The 22,033-nt window shown below is 41.1% G+C and overlaps 1 protein-coding gene and 2 long non-coding RNA genes across 3 annotated transcripts; 2 read left to right on the top strand and 1 right to left on the bottom strand.

Annotated features, from left to right (window-relative positions):
• The first annotated feature begins 4,543 nt into the window (after nucleotides 1-4,543).
• Nucleotides 4,544-5,789, top strand: LOC148102860 (uncharacterized). The gene is made up of 3 exons (XM_087841228.1): nucleotides 4,544-4,716; nucleotides 4,858-5,109; nucleotides 5,686-5,789. The coding sequence occupies exons 1-3, from the start codon at nucleotides 4,587-4,589 to the stop codon at nucleotides 5,787-5,789; spliced, it is 486 nt and encodes a 161-aa protein (XP_087697354.1). The 5' UTR covers nucleotides 4,544-4,586.
• Nucleotides 5,790-6,860: 1,071 nt separating this feature from the next.
• LOC148102861 (uncharacterized) lies at nucleotides 6,861-8,176 on the bottom strand. The gene is made up of 2 exons (XR_015719064.1): nucleotides 7,676-8,176; nucleotides 6,861-7,116 (listed from the first exon to the last, which is right to left on the bottom strand). It is a non-coding gene; the product is annotated as an uncharacterized LOC148102861 (long non-coding RNA).
• A 1,845-nt stretch (nucleotides 8,177-10,021) lies between these two features.
• Nucleotides 10,022-15,940, top strand: LOC102778857 (uncharacterized). The gene is made up of 3 exons (XR_015719062.1): nucleotides 10,022-10,062; nucleotides 15,296-15,379; nucleotides 15,571-15,940. It is a non-coding gene; the product is annotated as an uncharacterized LOC102778857 (long non-coding RNA).
• The last annotated feature ends 6,093 nt before the right edge of the window (nucleotides 15,941-22,033 follow it).

Genomic DNA, 22,033 nt, shown 5'->3' on the forward strand with positions numbered 1-22,033 from the left:
TCGCTTTCCTGACCTCAACAGAGAGAACAGTCCGTTGTTGGGATGGCTGAGGTCCTTCACGATCTTCCTGGCCTTGGTCCAGCACCGCCTGCTGTAGATTGAGTGCAGCGGATGGTGCGCTCAGCTGATTGCACAACCCTCTGTAGAGCTCGTCTGTCCTGCATGGTGCTGTTCCCGAACCAGGTTAAGATGTTTCCCATCAGGATGCTCTCTATGGTACAGGAGTAAAAGTTCCTGAGCACCTTGGAGGGCAGTTGGAAGTCTCTCAAGCGTCTGAGGTGGTAGAGACGCTGTCGGGCCTTTTTCACCACGGTGTTGATGTGACAGGACCATGACAGGTCCTGCGTGATGTGAACTCCGAGGTATTTGAAGCTGTCCACTCTCTCCACTGGGCACTCGTTGATGATGGGGGTCCGGTAGTTCCTCTCCTGCTTAGTGCTGAAGTCCACTATCAACTCCTTTGTCTTACTGACGTTTAGAAGGAGGTTGTTCTTCTGGCACCAGTTCTCCAGATTCCTAATCTCCTTCAGGTAGGCCGTCTCATTGTTATCAGAGATCAGGCCCACCACAACGGTGTCGTCAGCAAACTTGATGATGGTGGTGGAGCTGGTAGTGGCCATGTAGTCATATGTGTACAAAGAGTACAGCAGGGGGCTCAGAACACACCCCTGGGGGGCTCCAGTGCTGAGAGTGGTGGAGGCTGAGACATGTCCGCCCATCCTTACTGCCTGTGGTCTGCCAGTTAGGAAGTTGGAGATCCACTGACACATAGTTGAGCTGAGTCCCAGATGCTCCAGCTTGGTGGTGAGTGTGGAGGGAATTATGGTATTAAATGCAGAGCTGTAGTCTATGAATGGTAAATGGCCTGCATTTGTATAGTGCTTTACTCAGTCACTAAGGACCCCAAAGCGCTTTACACTACATTCAGTCATTCACACATTCACACACACATTCACACACTGGCAATGGCAAGCTACATTGTAGCCACAGCTGCCCTGGGGTGCACTGACAGAGGCAAGGCTGCCAGACACTGGCGCCACCGGGCCCTCTGACCACCACCAGTAGGCCAACATGGGGTTGGTATCTTGCCCAAGGATATTTGGCATGCAGCCAGGAGGCAGCCTGGGATCGAACCACCAACCTGGCTGACCTGCTCTGCCACCTGAGCTACAGCCACCCCATATGAAGAGCATTTTAACATAATTCCCCCTTCTAGTGTCCAAGTGAGTAAGTGATGTGTGGGGGAGATGAGAGATGGCATCGTCTGTGGAACGATTTGGACGGTAAGCGAACTGTAGTGGGTTCAGTGTGTCTGGTAGTGAAGAAATGATGAAGTCTCTGACCAGGCGTTCAAAGCACTTCATCACCACTGAGGTGAGGGCTACAGGGCGATAGTCATTGAGAGAAGCAGGGTGGGGTTTCTTTGGGACAGGAACAATGATGGACTCCTTGAAGCATGTGGGGATCACCGACTGAGATAAAGAGATGTTGAATATCTCAGTGAACACAGGAGCTAGCTGGTATGCGCAGTCTCTGAGGATACGACCTGGGATAGCGTTTGGTCCTGCTGCTTTCCTGGTGTTCACTCTCTTGAAGGCTCTCCTTACTTCATGCTCGTAGATGACGAGCACGTTTCTGGTGCTGGCAGTATCTTCCTGTCTGCAGCCGTTAGCGCCGCTAGCACTAGCATCGTTGGAGTCCTTAGCTGCAGCCTCGAAGCGAGCATAGAAAGTGTTCAGCTCGTCTGCCAGAGTCACGGCCGCATTCGTCATACCGGAGCAGTCGTGACGGCAGCCGACCTCACCGGCGCCATCTTTGTTTTTGTTTTTGATTTGAAGGAATGGATGGAATCAGACTCGCGTATAGCGATGGGGAGGTTATTCCATAAATTGGGTGCAGCCAAGGCAAACGTGCGGTCACCTCTAGTCTTCAGCCGGGATCTCGGCAGTACCAAGAGTGACTGGGAAGATGATCTTAGTGCTCCAGTAGGGGTGTATAATCTAAGTAGCTTGATGAGGTAGCTTGGCGCTATATTGTTCATAATTCGGAAGGTGAGCAGCAGGATTTTGAATTGAATACGATACTTGACGGGAAGCCAATGCAGATCAGCAAGAACAGGGGTAATAGAGACACGCCGCCCACTACCAGTAAGGAGACGAGCAGCCGCATTCTGAACAATTTAATTTGCTGTCTACGGAGAAGAGGAGAGTTAAGACCGAAGTAAAGTTAGTTGCAATAATCCAACCTAGATGTCACAAGCTTTTCAAGGTCCCAAAGCGGAACATAATGTTTGGCCTTGCTAATAAGACACAGTTGATGGAAGCAAGATTTAACAACAGAAGACACTTGTTTGTCGAACTTAAAAGAGCTATCCAAAAATACACCCAGGTCGCTAACAGTGTCGGTGAGGAAACTGTTAAAGGAACCGAGGGAGGAACCGGAGTTGGCCACGGGGGACTCTACTGTCAAACATGATAATTTCAGTTTTCCTGTCGTTTAGAATAAGAGAGTAACCTGCGAGCCAATTGTTGACCTCACGCATGCACTCGCGAAAGCCGTACAAAGACATAGCGGGATCATCCGTTAGTTCGAAATACATCTGTATGTCGTTGGCATAACAATGATGTGCAATGTTATACTTCTCAACGATTGCGCCTAAGGGGAGCATATACAGTGAGAAGAGCAGTGGCCCTAAAATTGAGCCCTGTGGGACGCCGCATGACAGAGGAGAAGAAGATGATTCGGAACTGAGAAGGCTGACAGATAAGGTTCTATCTGACAAATAAGACCTAAACCAATTAAGTGCAATGCCACCAATACCCACTACATCATTTATTCGAGAAATTAGAATATTGTGGTCTACGGTGTCAAAGGCAGCAGTTAGGTCAAGCAAGACAAGAACAACATGGTTACCAGAATCACATGCCAGAAGGATGTCATTAAAAACCCTTAATAATGCAGATTCTGTGCTATGAAGGGTTTCAAAACCTGATTGAAAAACCTCAAAGATGCCATTGTCATCTAGAAAATCTATCAGTTGACTAAAAACAATTTTCTCTAAAACCTTGGAGAGTAAAGGCAGCTTGGAAATAGACCTATAGTTTGCTAAAACTGTGTGATCAAGGCCAGGTTTCTTAAGCAGTGTGTGCACTACTGCATGTTTGAAATTTGCAGGAACCACACCAGAAGACAGACTGCTGTTAATAATGTCAAGGACATACTGTCGTATATTAAGAAAAATTGCTTTAAAGAATTGTGGAGGGAAAGGATCCCGAGGGGAACCTGTGGGCTTAATATGGTGAACCACATCCTCTAAAGTGGAGAGTGTCACAAGATCAAACTGAGTAAAAACAGTAGCGTAAGGGACAGAGACAGAGGGGTCAGAGTTTGAAAACAATGAGCCGGGAGTTTGCTGCTCTCGCCGGCTCAGATATTTGAAGTTTACACAGCTACATTCTCACCTGAAAATATGTTAAAAGTTTATTTTGCGACCCAGTAAGAGTAATATTAAAAATAAGTAGTTGCAGTAGTAGTAGCCATTGTTGGAAACTGGAATTGGCCAGGCCAATCTGGGATATATTTTCAATTTTGTTGTCCGGGTGGAAAATCAGGAGAAATTCGTGGGGAATGGTGGCTCCGGGAGATTTTCTTTCTGAAACCTGGTTTTAAAGTTTCCATGTTACCAGGCTGTAGACGGCTCTGAAGATTTAAACAGTTTTAGATCCATTACACTCACAGTCTTATGTTAAAATCTCAAAGGACAGCATTATATTTTTGATATTAACAGTAACTCTGGGCCTCTGTGGAGTGAGCAGCTGATCTCGTCTAAAGATGGATAAGAAAAACTCAGGAGTGCTGAATCATTCAATAATACAGACTATTAGAGTAACAGGTGTGTAGCAACAAGCCTCCAACACAGTGGGTATGCTAGCGGCTAATCTAGCAAACGAATTAACAACAGAGTGATTTTAGATGTTGTAAAACTATAAAAAAGATGTTAAGCTGTGTGTCTTTTTCATAACAGTGACATGGTTGTATTGACCTTAATTAAATGAGTCGTCAGTCGCGGTAAACCCATCAGCAGATAAACTGCAGCAGCTGGGCTACTTAAAAAGTGTTGGAGGGCGTGTTTGCGGTCACGTCCAGCAGATGTGTAGGTGAGAGTGTGACACATAGTGATGGGTCGTTCGCGAACGAAATGGCTCTTACGGTGTGTTCACACCGAACGCGATGGACGCGAATAGAGCGTCAGGTTTACATGTAAAGTCAATGGAAAAGCGCGATGACGCGCGATTGTGGGTCCCGCGAAAATTCGGAAGCAGATTTGCATCGCGAAAACGCCAAAACGCGTGAAACGCGCGTCAGTGTAGTGCGTCTGGCGCGTTTGACTCGCGAATAAAACCACGCGCGTGAGTTTTTGTGTTGTATTTTGTGCATACCCGCGTTTCGCGTCTACCGCTCGAGTTGGAAAAATCTGAACTCCAGCGTCAAATCGTGCCGCGACAACCAATCAGGAGCCTGGTGACGTGGCTCTGACCTAGGTCAAAGGGGCAGATCCAGCCAAAGCCCTTCATTCTTCATTCAGTATGGAGGAAAAGCTCATCAGTGCCGTGGCTAATCACCCGGAGCTATATGATGCTAGCTACTACTTCTACCGAGACAGGAATAAAAAGGACCTAGCTTGGAGACACATAAGTGAGGAGATCGGGCAACCTGGTAAGTTCATTCCTTCTTCTTTTTAATTTTCAGACTGACCCGATGAACCCGCGCAAAAGCTAGCAAGCCCGCCTACTGTCCCGCTATTTTCCCACTGATGTACAAATACCTTTCCGCTAACAAGATAATGCGTTTATTCAGAGGACATCTGCAGGAGAAAGTGGAAGAGCCTCAGGGACACTTATAATAAGGAGAAGAAGACAGAGAAGGAGAAGGGGAGTGGGTCTGCAGCAGGATCGGGGAGAAAATGGAAGTTCTTCGCGGTCATGGGGTTTCTGGACCCCTTCCTCACCCCGCGGGAGACAAGCGGTAATATGGTGCGGACCGTGGAGAACTTCTCCCCCGAGGACCAGGGACAGCCCGAAGAGGCAGCAGGGGAGTGTCAGTCAGAAGGTATGTTTACAATGAATTAATGTAGGCAGTTAATTTATGCGTGTTGTCATACAGGAACATATTTTGTTTATTAATAAACAGTATACAGTAGTCCCGCTGTTCATCCGTCACTGCCTCGCCTTTTCGCTGATTTTTTTTATTGCACCGTACAGCTTTCAACAATGCGCATTGCATTCTGCAGCCCAAATGACAAATCTCCTCCGTGTCATGTCTCCTGCGCTTGCCAAACTTATCATGTTTGGTTTTGATAACCATCACGTCCAATAGAAAAAAACAGCACAAAAACACTCATAACTATGACCCTCATTCGGAAATACACATCTGCACCGGGAGCAAAAAAGGCGCACAAAAGTGGCGCCGCAGACGGAGAAAAAGCGCGCCATAATACTTTTACGTTTTAAAATCGACAAAGGTTTTCACTTTGAGAATCAACTTGTGAGAACTGTGACTACTGTTCATGTGCTGCAATAAATGAGAGACCACTGTATATAATAATAAGTATATAAGTATATAATAATATAATATTCTCTATGACTATTGTCTTCAACCTGTTAACATTTAATATTGTCTTCATAGAGTCAAGTAATCATGCAGCAGAGTCCTCCCCTGTCTCTTCTCCTGGCTCCCCAGTCCCTGGTCCCTCAGCTCCTGCACCCACAGGTATGAACATCAAGCACTGACAGCTTTTTACTTGCTTGAATTCCCTTGTGATCACCTTTACTAAATATCTACAACCAATCTGTTTATATCATGTTTTTTTCAATTTTGAAAATGAAAATCTAGTAGCAGCCTTCTCATTACTTTGTGTTGTTTTGTGCTGTGTTTTACAGGCCCACAGAGGAGGACAGCTCGAAGGCGGGCGAGGGACGGGTCCCAGGACGGTCCATCGGCGGTGGAGCTGGCCATCCTGGAGTCCCTAAAGAGGCCACGCCCGTCTCCAACTGAACATTTCCTCCTCGGCCTTGTTCCTGTTCTGGAGAGCATGCCGCCTCAGACACGAGAATTCGTGAAATTTCAAATTTATAAATTAGCTTTTGAAAACAGCACAGCTGTGTTAAATTTGGAAACATTGGACCCTAATGATCAGTAGTTTTCTGATGAGGCAGCAGCTCTCCAGGGCAGAAACAATGTTCTTATTTTTCTCCTCCTTCTCCCTGAGGCTCTTCCACTCCAAGCTGGGTCCTTTTTATTCCTGTCTCTCTGTAAATAGTTACATTTCATATATTTATGATAAATGTTTTTGTTAATGAATTTATATTTTTTCAAATAAACATTTATAATGACAAATGTCTCTGTTCTACTACACAGCAAATATTGGCACCCGACTTGACACAAGTAGAATTTATTTCATATTATACTAATGACAAAACATACTAATACAGTGGGATGCAAAAGTTTGGGCAACATTGTGAAAAGTAATTATTTTCCTGTACAAATCATTGGTTGTCACAATAAAAATTGTCAGTTAAATATATCATATAGGAGACACACACAGTGATATTTGAGAAGTGAAATGCAGTTTACAGAAAGTGTGCAATAACTGTTTAAATCAAGCAGGTGCATAAATTGGCAACACAAAAAAAGAGAAATGAAATAAATATTTAGTGTATATCAATGTGTGTGTCTCCTATATGATATATTTAACTGACATTTTTCATTGTAACAGTGATTCATACAGGAAAATAATGACTATTAATAAGGTTGCCCAAACTTTTGCACCACACTGTATATAGGAACATAGTGAAGACAAGTTATTTAAGAGAGTAAAAAGAGGTTAGTTTATTTTGGAGTAGAGCTCCATTTATTAAGAAAAATTTAAAAAGACAGGAACACTCTTTAGAGGTTTGTGGGTGGCTCTTAAAAGAGCCGTGGTGGGGAAGTCACTCAGACTTCAAACAGGCTACTCCTTTGGTTGCCAAGACACAGCTCCCTCCACCGAGAAGTGAGCCATGAATTTCTCCCTCACCAGGACAGCCTCTCTGGAGGAGTTGTTTGCTGGCAAGGAACCTGGACAAAATTGTTTAAAATGAGTATTATGTGTACTGCAGTTACAAAATACATTATTGAAATTACAAAATTACAAATTGCAAACATAAATCTTACATAAAACCTTTTGTAATTATAAGGATAATTACATGATATATATTAGATATAATCTAAAACAGTCTGCGGTGATTATATACAAATATTCAACTATCCCAGAATTAAACCAGGTCTAAATAAAAAGGAGTGAGTATCACTACAAAGGTTAACTCAGTGGTCCTAATGCTACAGTTTGATATCAGCAAACACCGAGCGCATACATTGATATGACACCACAGCCATGCTATCATTCAAACACTGATAACAGCATAAATCGAATTAAATCGGGACTTGATGAGACCTTCTGAGTATCACTAGAAATATTATAAACAGTCGTCTCCGTACCACAGTTTGCTATCAGTAAACACCGAGAGCATTCACTGTTAGCATAGCACATCCATGTTAGCAGTGTATAAATGGATGGTTTAGCATGTATTAGCACAGGTATCAATAAAGGACTACCGTATTAAATACTTTTACTAACCTCAGGCAGATGGACAGGCGCTCTGCAGGTGGGATTGAGCGCCTGTAATTGGTGTCTAGGCAGGCGATTCTGGGACCGACCCGGGGAAGCAGGTCCTCAAACTGGCCGAGTGAAAGACGGTGATGTCGCTGGAATCGGCCGTCATCCAGGCGCAGCTCCTGGAGCAAATGGTGAAACTCACCAAACTGCTCATGCCTCTGGAGGACCTGATGGACCCAGGTACGGCGAGGGCGTCTTTTACGCCGCTGCTCTGCTCTCCACAGTACATAGAGAAGGGAGACTCTCTCTTCAAGCGCTAACTCGACAGCTGCCATCTTGCAAAGATACCGGTCTGGCACAACTTCCTCCCACATCCCTCCCACATTTCCGGTTCACGCGCGTCAAAATATCATATTTTGACGCGCGATGGATTTTTCTTGGACACGCGTTGAGGCGCGAATGTGCACGCGTCAAATTAGGGGCGTTTGGGGCGTTTTTGTTCGCGTCCATCGCGTTCGGTGTGAACACACCGTTAGAGCCGGATCTTTGAAGTGAACGACGCGAGCCGGCTCCTTATTGGGAGCCGTGAGGGTTTTTTTTTCTTTCTCTCACCCTCTCTCTCGCCCTTTTTTTCCGCTAAACTCCGCACGCGCGGCCTGTACTTTGCGCTGGGCAGAGGGGGGAGGGGCGTTAGTTACACTTGCAGTAGCACAGGAACAGAGCCAGAGAGAAAGAGAGCGAGGGACAACAACGTCACATTAGAAAGGTATAGTAATCATCCGCTATTTTCAGTTGCAGATGATAAAGGATTCAGAAATCATGCAGGCCCATATGACAGAGAATGTGCATCTTCTTTTTGTTTTAATATTTTAATTTATATTTAATTGTGTTGTGGTTTGCAAATTTGTTTAAAAGGAAAAAGCTGAAAATTTAAATAGTTAAAAAATTAAAATGTAAATAGTTGTTTTTTGTATTATATGATTTATTTATTACATTTTATGTGGAGTGAATAAATAAAGTATATTTATGGTGGCCCTTAGAGACAAAGCACGTACAAACTCCAAAATACGTAAAAACTCAGAAGCACGTACAAACTCAGAATCACGTACAAAAGACAACAGAAGTGCTCCAGGATGCTAGGGCGCAGTGTTGAGCTTTTGTTTCCTAGTGGCTACACAAGCCAGGAAGTATCAACAACCGGATTTGGTGTGTGGTAGTAACAGGTAAATGAACTTTTTTTTTTTTAATTATTTGAATAAATATGAGTGCTTGTCTATAAATACACAAACAATACACACATGTTTTCAATTGTGTAATTTAAGTGATCTGGGTAGCTCTCTTTTGGAAGTTCAGTAAACACTAGAAATGTGTTTTGGAGTTTGTATATGCTTTAGAGTTTGTACGTGCTTTGTCTCTAGGGGCCATATATAAACATATATAAATAAAACCACTTTTTTAACATTAGTAATTCCTTTTCTGTATAATTTTATATTATTGTTAATGATTAAATAATTAAAGCAACAAAACAACCTGAAGAGCCGGTTCGGAGCCGAAAGAGCCGGCTCTTTTTAGTGAGCCGAGCCGAAAGAGCCGGATCTCTAAAAAGAGCCGGAAATCCCATCACTAGTGACACAGTTGCTCCACCTCAAGTCACTACTGCACAGACTCAAGATGGGAGCCTCCACAAGCGGGGTATTTTAGCTTCATTTTTGCATAATGGGAGGAAGTGCTCTCGCGTCGTCCATTTTTTCTACAGTCATTGGCTGAAGAAGGGATATAGGCTAAGGCCACCATGTGCTCGCGGTCCCTTCTCTGGGCCGGGGCCCAGAAACGCTGTCCTGGGCAGGGTTTTCCCTAGATTTTTCACTGTCTGGTCCCTTACCCAGGACCAATTTGAGAGGGGAGATCCTACCAGAGGGGGACTTCAATCTCTTTCAGTCCCACCTTGCTTGACAACTGATGCAGCTATAAGAGCAGGAGTGAGGCAGTATGAAGGGACATGACAGAGAGACGTCTCTGAAAGACTGAAATGACACACACACAATAATCTCTTTTTCTAAATCCTGTGATGGATTTAGAAAAAGCTGGTGTGATTTTTGGGGATGGCCTTCTGACATATGTATTTTCAGCATGCAGTTTGTTGTTAATTCCACAAACTTTACTTGTCATGGTTGTCATAGTTTCTTGTTTTATTATATTTTTTTTATGAGCCTTCAACATCATTTCCTTGTGTATTTATTGATGAATGTATATTTTGGTCACTATTTCAACCGTTTACACAATTTTATCCTCAATTTTCTCAAATTGATTATGTTCTCTGATATTTATGCATCTTTGTCTGCTACACTTTTATAAAAAGAACCTTTTGTACCTTTTTGTTTCCACAGAGAAGAGTGACTCTGCACAAGGTAAAGTCCAGAATCCTAATGTTGATTCATACATTACATCATTTGCTTGATGTCATTCACAGGTTGGCAGTCAGCAAGGTAAACAAACACAAAGTATTAACATTAGGAAGCAGGACAGTGAGGAGATCAGTTAGGAAGAACGTGAAGTCCTGGAAAAAAAATCAGAGTTTATAGACAATCTGGTAATTGGTGAGGGGACAGAGACGACTGTACAAGAGCTTGACATGGAAAAAGAAGAGCCTTAGCCTTCAGACAATAATTCTGATGGGTAAAGTAATGAACAGGGCAGGCAAAAAAAAAAAAAAGGAAAAAGAAGAGCTGAGAATCCAATCAACCCAATACTAGTTTCCTTAACAATGTGTAAAAGGTAGACAACAAAACATGCATCACATTGTGTTCCTACCTGGTTATGTTATGCAGGTCTTGTAAATGAGAACTAGAACTGGACAATAAAATACTAAAAATATTTATTATGCAAAAACTTTCATTCACAGCAATATAAAACATGGTCCGTATAAAGTCAATAGATCTCATTCCATCCATGTTTTTAGACACAACATGAAAGGCCAATGACAGCGATAGTAATGTGGTGCTGATCCAATCATATGGTTGGAACAGAGTTAGAGTGACGTCAGTTTAGGTTGATGCCAAAAGCACATGAGGATCAGACATTAGCGCCCTAATGTTTGGAGTATTAAACACTAATGTGAGTGAGATAAAAGACAAAACGACAGAAAATGTTAACAAAAAACTAAGAGACGGTGTCATCAAACATGGCTGTTGTCTAAACAAAGTCTGATAACAAAGCAGAGCAGCATGTGCTGTAAACTGTTGAAAACATGCTCCCACAAATACCAGTAACACCACAACAAGATACCAGGACATGACCAACTCCATGGCCATAAACATTTCTATGATTTCTTTATAGTAGCAACTTTATTTGGAACTGACAGAATAATTTAGTTTTCCAGTTTGTTTATGTTCTTCTGTGAGACTGGAAGCTTTTGCCGAGTCAGAATTAAGATTTTAGTTTATTATATGTATCTGTTATTTATTTAAAAAACACTTGTAAAGTGTTGCAGAAGATTTATCATGTTCAGCTTGAACAAACAAGCAATACCTAAACCTAAGTTAACCTTGTATTTTCAGATCTCAGGAATAAAATGGAACTTTTAAGCTCATCACAGTTTATTCTAGGAGTGTTTATTTTGAAGGAGAGAGGGAGATTTTATGAGTGTGTAACCGACTCAGTGCTGTTAGAGCAGTGTTGAAACTTTGCTGAGCTGTCTTTTTCTCAGCAGGGTGCACACAGCGAACTTCTTTCTGTTGACTCTGTAACAAACCAAAATTTAAATATCTGTCTAATTCAGTTGTAAATAGGACTGAATGTGTGGAGAGCCTGAGGATTTTAAGCATTAAAAACAAGTTTCAGAGTTCTTGTCAAAGTAGTTTTAAGGTGGTCGACCCCCACACCACATCATCCTTTTTTGTTTTTGTTGTGACAGTCGTTTGACACAGTACAGAGCGAAAAAGCTCATTTACTCTCACCTGATGTGGCGCTAAGGCAATATTGAGTTTTGTCAGTAGGTGGCAGTGTTGGCTTAGACAAACGAGTGCTTCCAAAGTAATCTCACACAAAAGTAACACAGGCCAGTCATGGTAATGGAAGCCGACTGTAACACAGAACTGCTGTTTCTGTATTCTCTGTTTACCGGAGCAATCACACATTTACCGATGTGACAAAGTAACTAAGTCGTGTTTGGTGTTCATCCAACATCATACAGGTCAGGTGTGAAGATTTCAGGTGGAATAATTTGTAATATTGCAGCTCTTCACTGGATCAATTCTGAGCTCTGCTGCTCATGACTGAATGACGGTTATTACTGAAGTAAACGGATTGGCAGCCTGTTTGCAGTTGCTTGCATGTCGCTGCATCTTGTACTGTGTGTCACAAATAAAATTGACTTATTTATATATGAGTAACACACTGAGTAGCACACTGTTAGAAGCTCATTCTGCAATTGCATCAACACAATAATTTGTCTAGTTGAGTAAATCTGTCCCAAAGCCTTTGATTTACTCATATTTTCCTGCTGTGATTTAGTGCATTTGGATTTTATTGTGTTGTTAGTAACCTTTACAGCACAGTGTAACTGGGGGTCATTTATATTTATTTAATGCGGCTGTGAGCTCTCTGTAAGCAGTGCTTAACTCTGTTCTGGAGACAATCTATAAAGCTTTTTTATTATTATTATTTCAGTTGTAATGTTTATTTTATCTTCCCTGATTTGAAAGACATCAGGACGTCAAGCACTGTGATGGCATAGTGTGCTACTCAGTGTTACTGATGCAGTTAGAGGACGAGGGTGGAGGCAGCGTGCAGGGACATTAAACCTGAAAGTGAAAAAGTAACTATTGAGCCAAATGTACCAAAATCTCACTGAAGGTTTTAGCTGTAAAACAGCTGATCAGACAAAATAAACACTTTTCAGTCTCAGGGGATGAGAGCAGTTACACACTCTAATATGAGGGAGATACAACATTGTTTTCAGAATCAGAACACTTTAATAATCTCCAAGGAAATTATGTTATTTCATTTATTACCTAAAAGGTCAGAGGGTGTCCTAGTGTTTAATAATTTATTATCTTGAACACACTCTGAAGATTTTTGACTGCAGGATAATATAAACCTGTAATAAACCTTTAATTATTCCCTCTGTGGCTTTCAGTGAGGTCACAAAGGCTACGTTCACACTGCAGGTCTTGATGCTCAATTCCGATTTTTTGATCAAATCCGATTTTTTTGTCTGCTCGTTCACACTACAGATAAAATGCGACAGCAAACGCGCTCTAGTGTGAACGCTCAAAGCGGCCGCATGCGCAAAAGAAGACGTCACACACAACGCGCTCTGTTTAGACCCAGAGCAACAGTATTGTTTGACTGATGGTCTTAATATAAAGACTTCAGACTTCACGTTTCCCAATTTTTGCTTTAAGTTATTTTGTTATTTACACAATAATGTAAATAACCTAATAATGATCCTTATTGCTGTTTTAGAGGAGCGGAGCTTCAAAGGATAGTTGCAGATTTCTGTCAGAATCTGCAGATTATACAGTACAAATAAAATGTTCACGTTTCTCCAACGTTGTCTTCCCAACAGTTTCACTGGATGGCCAGGAAGTGTTCGCGATGTCTTCTCCGGTGCTGATAATTGGCGTCTGTCTTGTGTCGGTGACGTAAATGACAGATTTAATGCGACATGACCGTTCAAACAGCAGCTTTCTAAAACATCGGATATGTATCGGATTCAGTACCACATACAAAAGTGACCCAGATCGGATTAGAAAATATCGGATTTGTGCCGTTCACACTGTCATACCATGATCGGATATGGGTCGCATAGGGTCAAAAAAAATCGGATTTGATGCGCTTTCGCCTGCAGTGTGAACGTAGCCAAATATGTTTGTGCAGATGAAGCTTCCACACAAACAGAATCAAGATAAAGTCAGAGTTTCAAGGTTTTAAAGAGAAAATGGAAATGAAAGCAGCAAATAAACTCTACAAGTTCAGATTTCTAATTTAGGAAATAAATCATCTTCATCTGAAACCAGAACACAGAAAACAAACTCCTTAAATTGTCCTTTAGTTTTGTTATCCTGCTGATGAAGATGATCACAGCTGATGTCAAACATGTTTTCAGGAAGAGTCACTTCACTGCACTCTCTTATAGTTTAGTTTGAGAGTTAGTGCTCAGTGCCAGCGTGTTCATCAGGAGAGCCAACAGTTTTTCAGAATAAAGCTAATCGCAAAAGAATTCAGATTTGTGTGAAGTGTAACAGGTGTAACAGAAAACAGGTTTAATCCCAACAGCTTAAATTAAATCTTTAATTCAGTGTTTCATTTTACACACAGCGTGTTTTCAGCCTTTATTTATTCTGGATTTTTCTACAGGATGATAAAAAGAGATCATATCGAAGTCGGTCTATAAAAATGTGTTTTTAGAAGTAATGTTAAGGAAAGGAGGCTCAGCAGGAGGAAAGCAGGAGTCTCTGAGCAGCAGCCCAGAGATTCAAACATCCTTCATAGAAAGTGTTGGGAAGGTTGCTTTTAAAATGTATTCCATTACAGATTACAGAATACATGCCCCAAAATGTATTCTGTAACGTATTCCGTTACGTTACTCAATGAGAGTAACGTATTCTGAATACTTTGGATTACTTAATATATTATCATGCTGTTTACAACTACATGAATGTACTATTGCTGTGATTTATTACTGTTACTGAAGGTCCGCGGCTCCGAACCGTAGTAAAGGGACCTCTGGCTAATACGGTGGGTTCTGTGTCGGCTCGTAGCTGAAAACTAGCTTTACTTTGTTGTCTGGGTCAACTTTGCTAGCAGAGACAGAGAGAGGCGTTGAAAGGCTGCTCCAACAGAACTTATTGTTTCAGAGGAAAACACGAACACGGTGTACAGTCGAGTCTTAATAGCTTACTTACAACTGGGCTCGTCAGGCTCTCTTCTTGGCTGCAGTGGTTATTATTATATTTACATGCTTCCAGCTCCCGTTTCTGCTCGATGACAGCTCGTACTTTTCCTTTTTCTCCCTCCCTCGCTCACAGACACATAACGGGTATGGCAGTCCATTCTCCCTGCAGCACGGACTACACTGCCTATGATGCTACATTCTTTAGAGCTATACCTGTAGCATTCTGCCTCTTAGCTTAGCTCAACAACAACAGGCGCTCTCTCACCCAGGAAACACGCAGAGAGAGAGCGTCACTCTGTAACCATGGCAACCGTAACGCTGCCAGCTGGAACAACAGAACGTAGCTGTCAAACAAAACCCAAACAGTCCTGACCCGCCACAATATGAAACAGGGAAGTACCGCCGTGTAATCCATTTATTTCAACAAAGTAACTGTATTCTAAATACCACCTTTTTAAACGGTAACTGTAACGGAATACAGTTACTCATATTTTGTATTTTAAATACGTAACGGCGGTACATGTATTCCGTTACTCCCCAACACTGTTCATAGAGGAGGAAGCTCCAACATCCTCACAGCTCAGAGCAGAACCAGAACCAGCCTGTTAGCTGTGGAGACGAGCAGGAGGAAACAGGAAGTTAGATTCATGCTGACATCATTGAGCTCGCTGGTTAAACCTGTTGTTTGTTCCTGACATGCAGTCACAGTCTGAGTTACACCAATGTTTTCTCTTCTGTTTCAGTGCTCCCTGTATGGGCTGCCATACTCATCGGTGTTCTTGTTGCTGTTGTTAAAGTGTGAGCTAAAGCTTGCTTTTTGAAGAAAGGTGAGTTACTGATGTACTATATCAACATTCATCATTTGTTGGCAGGAACATCAAACATTCTTCATAACTCCCTCGTGTTAGATCTTAACCTTTGATTTATGTCAAAGAAGATAAAGACTTTCTTTCTATTCACTCAGTGTGTGACCAGTGTAATTGTGTGTTTCTTGAATATTTTCATTTTGTTCCTGCAGGTTCACAAAGAAGAGAAAATGGCTGCTCCACAGAGATGCAGAAAAATCTCACCTCCGAACGATCTTAAAAAGTGTGAATTGGTCATATTTGAAACCTGTTTTTGTTTTTTTTTCTTTGATTCAGCTGAGAGTTTAATCACAACAGGACATGTTGGCTCTTTTTTTGTTGTGCGACTTTTCTCTGCTTTCTAATGAAAAAACATTTTGACTTAACTCTGTTCGTCTTGGCTCAGGACGCTCCCTCAGAGAGAGGACGTGTCAAGAGTTTTGAGTCAAAGGTTAAAAAATGAAACTTTACTCTCTAACATCACAGAGTACTTCAGCATCAAACCTGACGATCACCCAAACTGTCACAGTCCAACCTTCACTCTCCGTGGTTTAAAATTACACGACTGTTTCTTCTACCTGCATCTTTCAAACTCCTCACCAAGTTTTAGCTTCACACTGTTCTGTGTTTATATTTCATTATCATTATTGATCATATTTAGATGTCGGACTGTTGTTGCCCTCATATAAGGAAATATGATCTATAATTAATAACGTACTTCCATATTTTCACTTTTAACTTTTTTTTCCTCCGAAGTTAAAAAGTTTCTGTGTTGTTGAAAATAAAATAGAAAAAATACAATTTTAAAACAGTCACATTTCCATCATTTCAACTTTAATTTGATCATTTACTCATCTCAGTGTTTCCTCTCCTGCTGAAGTTTCCTGACTCCTTTCCCATTTTCAGTGTGCAGCTTTATAAATAATTCACTGAACAAAGTTTCTCTGAGGTTCATGTTTTCATGAGGACAGTGATGGTTTGTTTTTGATCGTAACAGATTAAAATAATTGGAACCCCTTTGAAGACGTTACAGTTTATTATCTGGATCAGTAAAAAGAAAAATAATGAGCCAAGCAAATTTAAAAATGGCCCAAAGCAAAACCTTAACTCTAAATTTAGGACTTAAAGTTTCTATTATGTTTCATATTCAGTCGAAAGCTTGTCATGCAAATGATGAAGAAACTTTTCAGCTCATATTTAACTCAGTCTAGTTAAACATGTGCACTCGTGTTTTACTGCAAATGAATATTTAGCAGATAGAAAAATTATGATTTTCATTTTTAGAATATTTTTACTTACTCTTAAACTCTAATATCATATGTTGCTTTTGGTTCAGTTGATTTTTTTTTTCAAATTATATTTTTGCTGTCAACTGTTGATGTACTTTTTTATGTTCATGCCATTTGACAGAAAGCTTAAGAGTGCACAAGCCTGAATAAAAAACTTTTGTGACTGTGTGCGTGTGCGTGCGCGTGTATATGCTAAATGTTAATAAAGTGAGAAGATGTTTTACTGTTCTAGTCAAATTCCAGAAGAATTCTTATTTTGCAGCAGCTGTGCTTTGATAAAACACATTTAGCTACAGATTGAATGTCGGTGCAAAGCTAAAGTGTTGCTCAGTATTAGCAGGAAGCTGTTGCACTTCAGTGTTTTTATCCTGAGCTGGCTGTGGAGATCGATAGGTGTTAGTCTCTAATGTGTCAAATTAATATCAAACATGAGATTGAATAAAAAGTTGAAACATGACTTTTTGTTCAATCTCAGTCACTTTTGTCATTTTTTTTTAACATTTTGGCTGTAACTAGTTTAACATTAGGGGGGGGGGGGAAATCGATACTGTGTAGTATGGTGATATTTTGTTTGCTAATAATGTATCGATACAGGGACAGCAGAAATCGATATTTTGTTACAAAAAAGGTTTTTGTGCTCTGACTTCAGAGCATGTTGATCCTTTTTCTGAGCAAGAATCCTGACATTCCTTCACTGTCCAAATGTGTTCAACCTTTTTATGGCAGCAATAAACATGACAGTTTACTTATTTTAATTTAAGACATGTTTTATTTTAATTAAGTTTAAAACTTTTTTATTTAATGTAAAATTATATTTTGTTTTAATTTACTTTCAAATTCTTCAGTTGCTGAAGGGGCTGCATAGTTTTCATAAACTGCATAGTTCAGAATAGCTATAATTGTACCAGATGGTTGATTCAGTTAAGTTGGACTAGATTGTAATACAAACCGTTCAGTTTGTCAACAATAAAACTGAAATGAGAGAAAGACTGAGTGTGAGACTTTGATATTAGAGAAAATGAATATTGATAAAGTTTACCTTTATGTACAGAATCTGAATATCGCAAAATATTTTTAAAAAATTGCAATAATATCGTATCGTGCGTTAAGTATTGTGATAATATCGTATCGTGGGATGTATGGTGATTCCCACCTCTATTTAACATCAGTATGAATGTGAGGTAGAAGGAGCCGTCAGTCAGGAAACAACACTGTGCTGAAGGAACATGCATGAAACTTTTTTTCACATATTTTTTTCACTGTGTGCATTTGCATGTTCAAATATGAACGACAACAAACATCATCACTGAGGGAGGATCAGTGGATTCGTTAAATGTCGTCACAGAGAATGTTTGTTCACACATGACGGCAGATCCAAAGAGCGGAAACATCTTTCCGAACTTGTCTCCACATGTGGGGAAACTTCTCCTCTCATCTAGTATGAATCAAAAGTGCAACCAGCTGTTTTTCAGCTTGAGGAAGTTAAATATTGTATTCACAGCATCAACATCATGGTTCATGTCTAACTTATACCACCTGGTAGTGAAGGCCAGATGAAGCTTTCTGAAGCACTGAAGCTTGTAAAAAGGGTTTACTACTCTTTGGTGACATCTGGTGGACAAAAATATAAAGAGCAGCTTAAATCAACGAGTAAAAATGAAGTGCTTTGTTATGATGGCCACTCTATGAGACGAGTCTGTGCTTCCGCTGTGGAGCTTTGCACATGTGAAAAAATAATGTTTATTTGCTAAATAAACCTTCCTTGTTTAAACTTACATGCACCGGGCTGTGGTCTCTGCTTGTTTGTGACTTCTTGTTGTTTGTAAACATAACAAATAAAAGATATATTATGTATAATAATGTAAACACAATCTTATAATGTTAATAGGTTGGGAGTATGCTTGTACTGTGACGTCCTGCCTCCACACCCTAACTCTAACCCTAACCAGTGAACAGTTACATTTATATATAAAATACTGTAAATTATATGTATGTTTTATTTGACCTCGATGATGTTTTCATGGAGGTCAAGGAAAAGTGAGTAGGAGAGTAGATAAGGACTTAGGAAACAGAAGAGCTGTGTGCTGAGAACTGGACCAACCTTACGCTCGTCTCTGTTAAATAAGATGATGGATGTCTGCAGTGTTGAAACTACAATATGCAGGAAATGGACTACAAAATGCACATCTTACACTGCTACCACATGTCCTAACCCCATTTTCTATGGAGGTCAAATAAACAAGAACAGTCTGTGAAATGTTTTTAGAAAAAGAACATTTAGGGAGAGATTAACGTCTCCAGCAGCAGAAATCCTTCTTTGGATGTTAAAAATCTGCTGGATTTACTAATGGCTCAGTGTTTTGTGACTAACTTCTTCTTCGGCTGGCCTTATGGTAAATGGACTGATTCTTATACAGCGCTTTTCTACTCTCCAGGAGTACTCAAAGCGCTGTCTACAACATGCCTCGTTCACCCAATCATACAAGCACTTTCTTCTACTGTAGTGCTGTTTAGTTAACATTCACACGGATGCATCGGAGAGCAAACTGGGGTTATTATCTTGTATCTGTTGTATTCGGGGGGAGCCAGGGATCAAACCACTAACCATCCAATCAGCAGCTGACCTGCTCTACCACCTGAGCTACCTGCCTTATGTATTTGTAAGGACCTAAAACAAAACCGTTAGAGCATTCAGGAGCATTCAGGAGCACTAATCTGACACCAGGCAGCACAAAGCAGCAACAGACACTAGAGGACACCAAAGGAACATCATTAACTTTAAAGCTGATATGTATATCGGCACAATCATTTTAATATTCATTAATATTCATAGTTTGTACACAACTAATAAACACACTTGCTGCTTTGAATTTACTACTTTTTCTCTCTCTCTTTTGGTGAGACAGACAGATGAAGCAGGTTGAGCTCATAAAAACAAAGATGGGGGAGTTAGAGATTGAAAAGAGATAAGTGACAGTTAGAAATGAGGTCAGTCGGGAGCTGAAACAGGACCAGCTTGTTTTACATTGTTGGAGCTCAGGATCAGCGTCAGTGTGAGGTTTGTGTTTTTTAAATACTGTTGCCTGATGCTTGAGGTTCTATTTAAATCAAATCAAGTCACTTTTATTGTCACATCACATGTGCAGGTAAACTGGTACAGCACATGCGAGTGAAATTCTTGTGTACAAGCTTCACAAGCAAAATACAACTTAATAACGTAAGAAGAAACAAAGTATAAGAATGGGTAAATCTGAGGATTATAACAATAAATATATTTACAAATATAATAGTGTATGTGTATTACACATACATCTGGACGTCCCCAGGTACCTGAGGTCATGTGATCTGTGTATCACACAAACTAATGAAAGCAGATCTTATGCCACAGTGGCCCCCAGACCCTGGAAATCTTTCTCTCTGAGCTTGAAGTCTGTCGACTCAGTGGACTCTTTCCAAAAACACCTTACCACCTCTCTGCTCTTGGCTCTTGACGGAGGCGGTCGCACTTTCTCCTTCTCCCCTCTCCTTTATCGTTCCTGCTTGGCTTCTCATATCTTTTGTATAGTCTTGCTTATTCTCTAACCCTAAGAGAGTCTCCCAGACTTGTTCTCTAAAAGACTAAAGAATTATGGATTTGATCAACTGGTCCCTGAATGCAATTGACACCCTCGACGAGAAGCCTGGGTTCGGGAGGGCCCGTGACAAGACATTGAAGACACCTTTTCGGACCCATGATAACAGGGTTCTTGCTGATCAGCGCTGGCTTGGCCCTGGCTTATCAAAGGATAAAGAAAGCGGAAATGGCTGTTCAAATCCTCACAAGGCTGCCCGCTATGTTGATTGGAACGATGGAGCGAGCTGTGGCTTCTCAGAATGGGCTCATCAGGTGCAGCACGGATGACATCTTGGAGTAGCTTGCGGCTGTTGTAAGTACTGAGACTGACTGACAACATCTGACATTGGACAACATCTGACAACCTCTCGGAGAGGCTCACGGCTGTCATGAACACTCATGCGCTATGAGCAAACTGGATAACATCTCGGCATGGATGGATAACATCGTGGAGAGGCTCACAGCTCTCCAACGAGAAACTTGTGACCAGTGACGGACATTAGACAACTGTAAAATTGGAAGCAGCTTTTACAGCTACCATCTTCATCTCATGCGTCCCCCCTGACGCCAGCTGGATGCTCAAGGCAAAAGCTGACGGGAATAACAATTCTCCATCAGATAAGAAGACTGTGTTGTGACTTTCTCCCTCCTCATTCAAGGCCACCCGCGTCGACCGAAGACTGTTGACTTTTGTCTAATCGGGTGAAGGGACACTTTCGCTCGGTTGAACACGGAACAAACACACACTCACAGATATACATGTACACTGACACAGACCTACACTCACCCCCTCCAAATGCCTTCGAAGCTTATGTCTTCTATGTTGTGAGATGTGCTGAGGTGTTTTTTCTGTTCTCAAACTGATCTCCCTGTTGGAGCTCAGTCTGAGCGAGCTATTTTTTCTTGTCTTTCCTCATGTTGTGCGTTTTTCATTGTTATACCTCTCTGACCTGTCTTCGCCATGTGATGTTTGTGTAATGTATGTATGGTCAGGAGGGTAAGATGGCGCTGGCAAAGGTCGGCAGCCTTAAAAACAACCCACGCATGGGAGTAATAAAGGTATCTTAACTTGACTTAAAATCCATCTTTTTAAACTTGCTTTTGGTTAACTTTTATTTTATGTTCAAGCATTTTGTTGTTAAGTACTTTGTTTATCTTCAAAGGTTCTGAATAAATAACATTCGATGTACTTTTATTTTACTTTGCTTGTCTGTCTGCTCATTGATTTCAGAAACTATAACTAATCTCTGTTGGGCTTCCATTCTGCCACGATGGCTCATTGAAGCTTAATCACCAGAAATAACTGAATTCTGTCTCAATAATTTGTGTTTGGTTCTTCGAAATGATCTCTCCTTATTGATCTGGATATTGTTGTTTTATAATTTTGGATTTCCTAATATCACTGATTGTAAATCCTGCTGTAACCACATGTTTCTCTCTCTAAGGGTGAGTTTCTGCTTCTTTAGAGTTTAGGTCAGGTCTTTGTTTTAATCACTAAACTGTTGATGTGGCAACAGCTGTCTCTGTCTCTTTCCTTCATACCTGATGAAGCAGGACTGGGCACTGCTGCAGTGTGTGACTGCACTGTGACCCAAACACTGATTACTGATTTTTCTTCAGAAAGTGCAACGACTAATCGGACTGTAGAGGTTTTACCTCTGAAGCTGTGTTAATGTTTCATTTCCTCAGTGCTGTGTTCACACTTGCAGCGGCACAAAAAAGTGCAACTCTTCC

This window comes from Neolamprologus brichardi, chromosome 5 (assembly GCF_056152115.1).
Source record: "Neolamprologus brichardi isolate AB-2024 chromosome 5, ASM5615211v1, whole genome shotgun sequence".
Classification (NCBI taxonomy): domain Eukaryota; kingdom Metazoa; phylum Chordata; class Actinopteri; order Cichliformes; family Cichlidae; genus Neolamprologus; species Neolamprologus brichardi.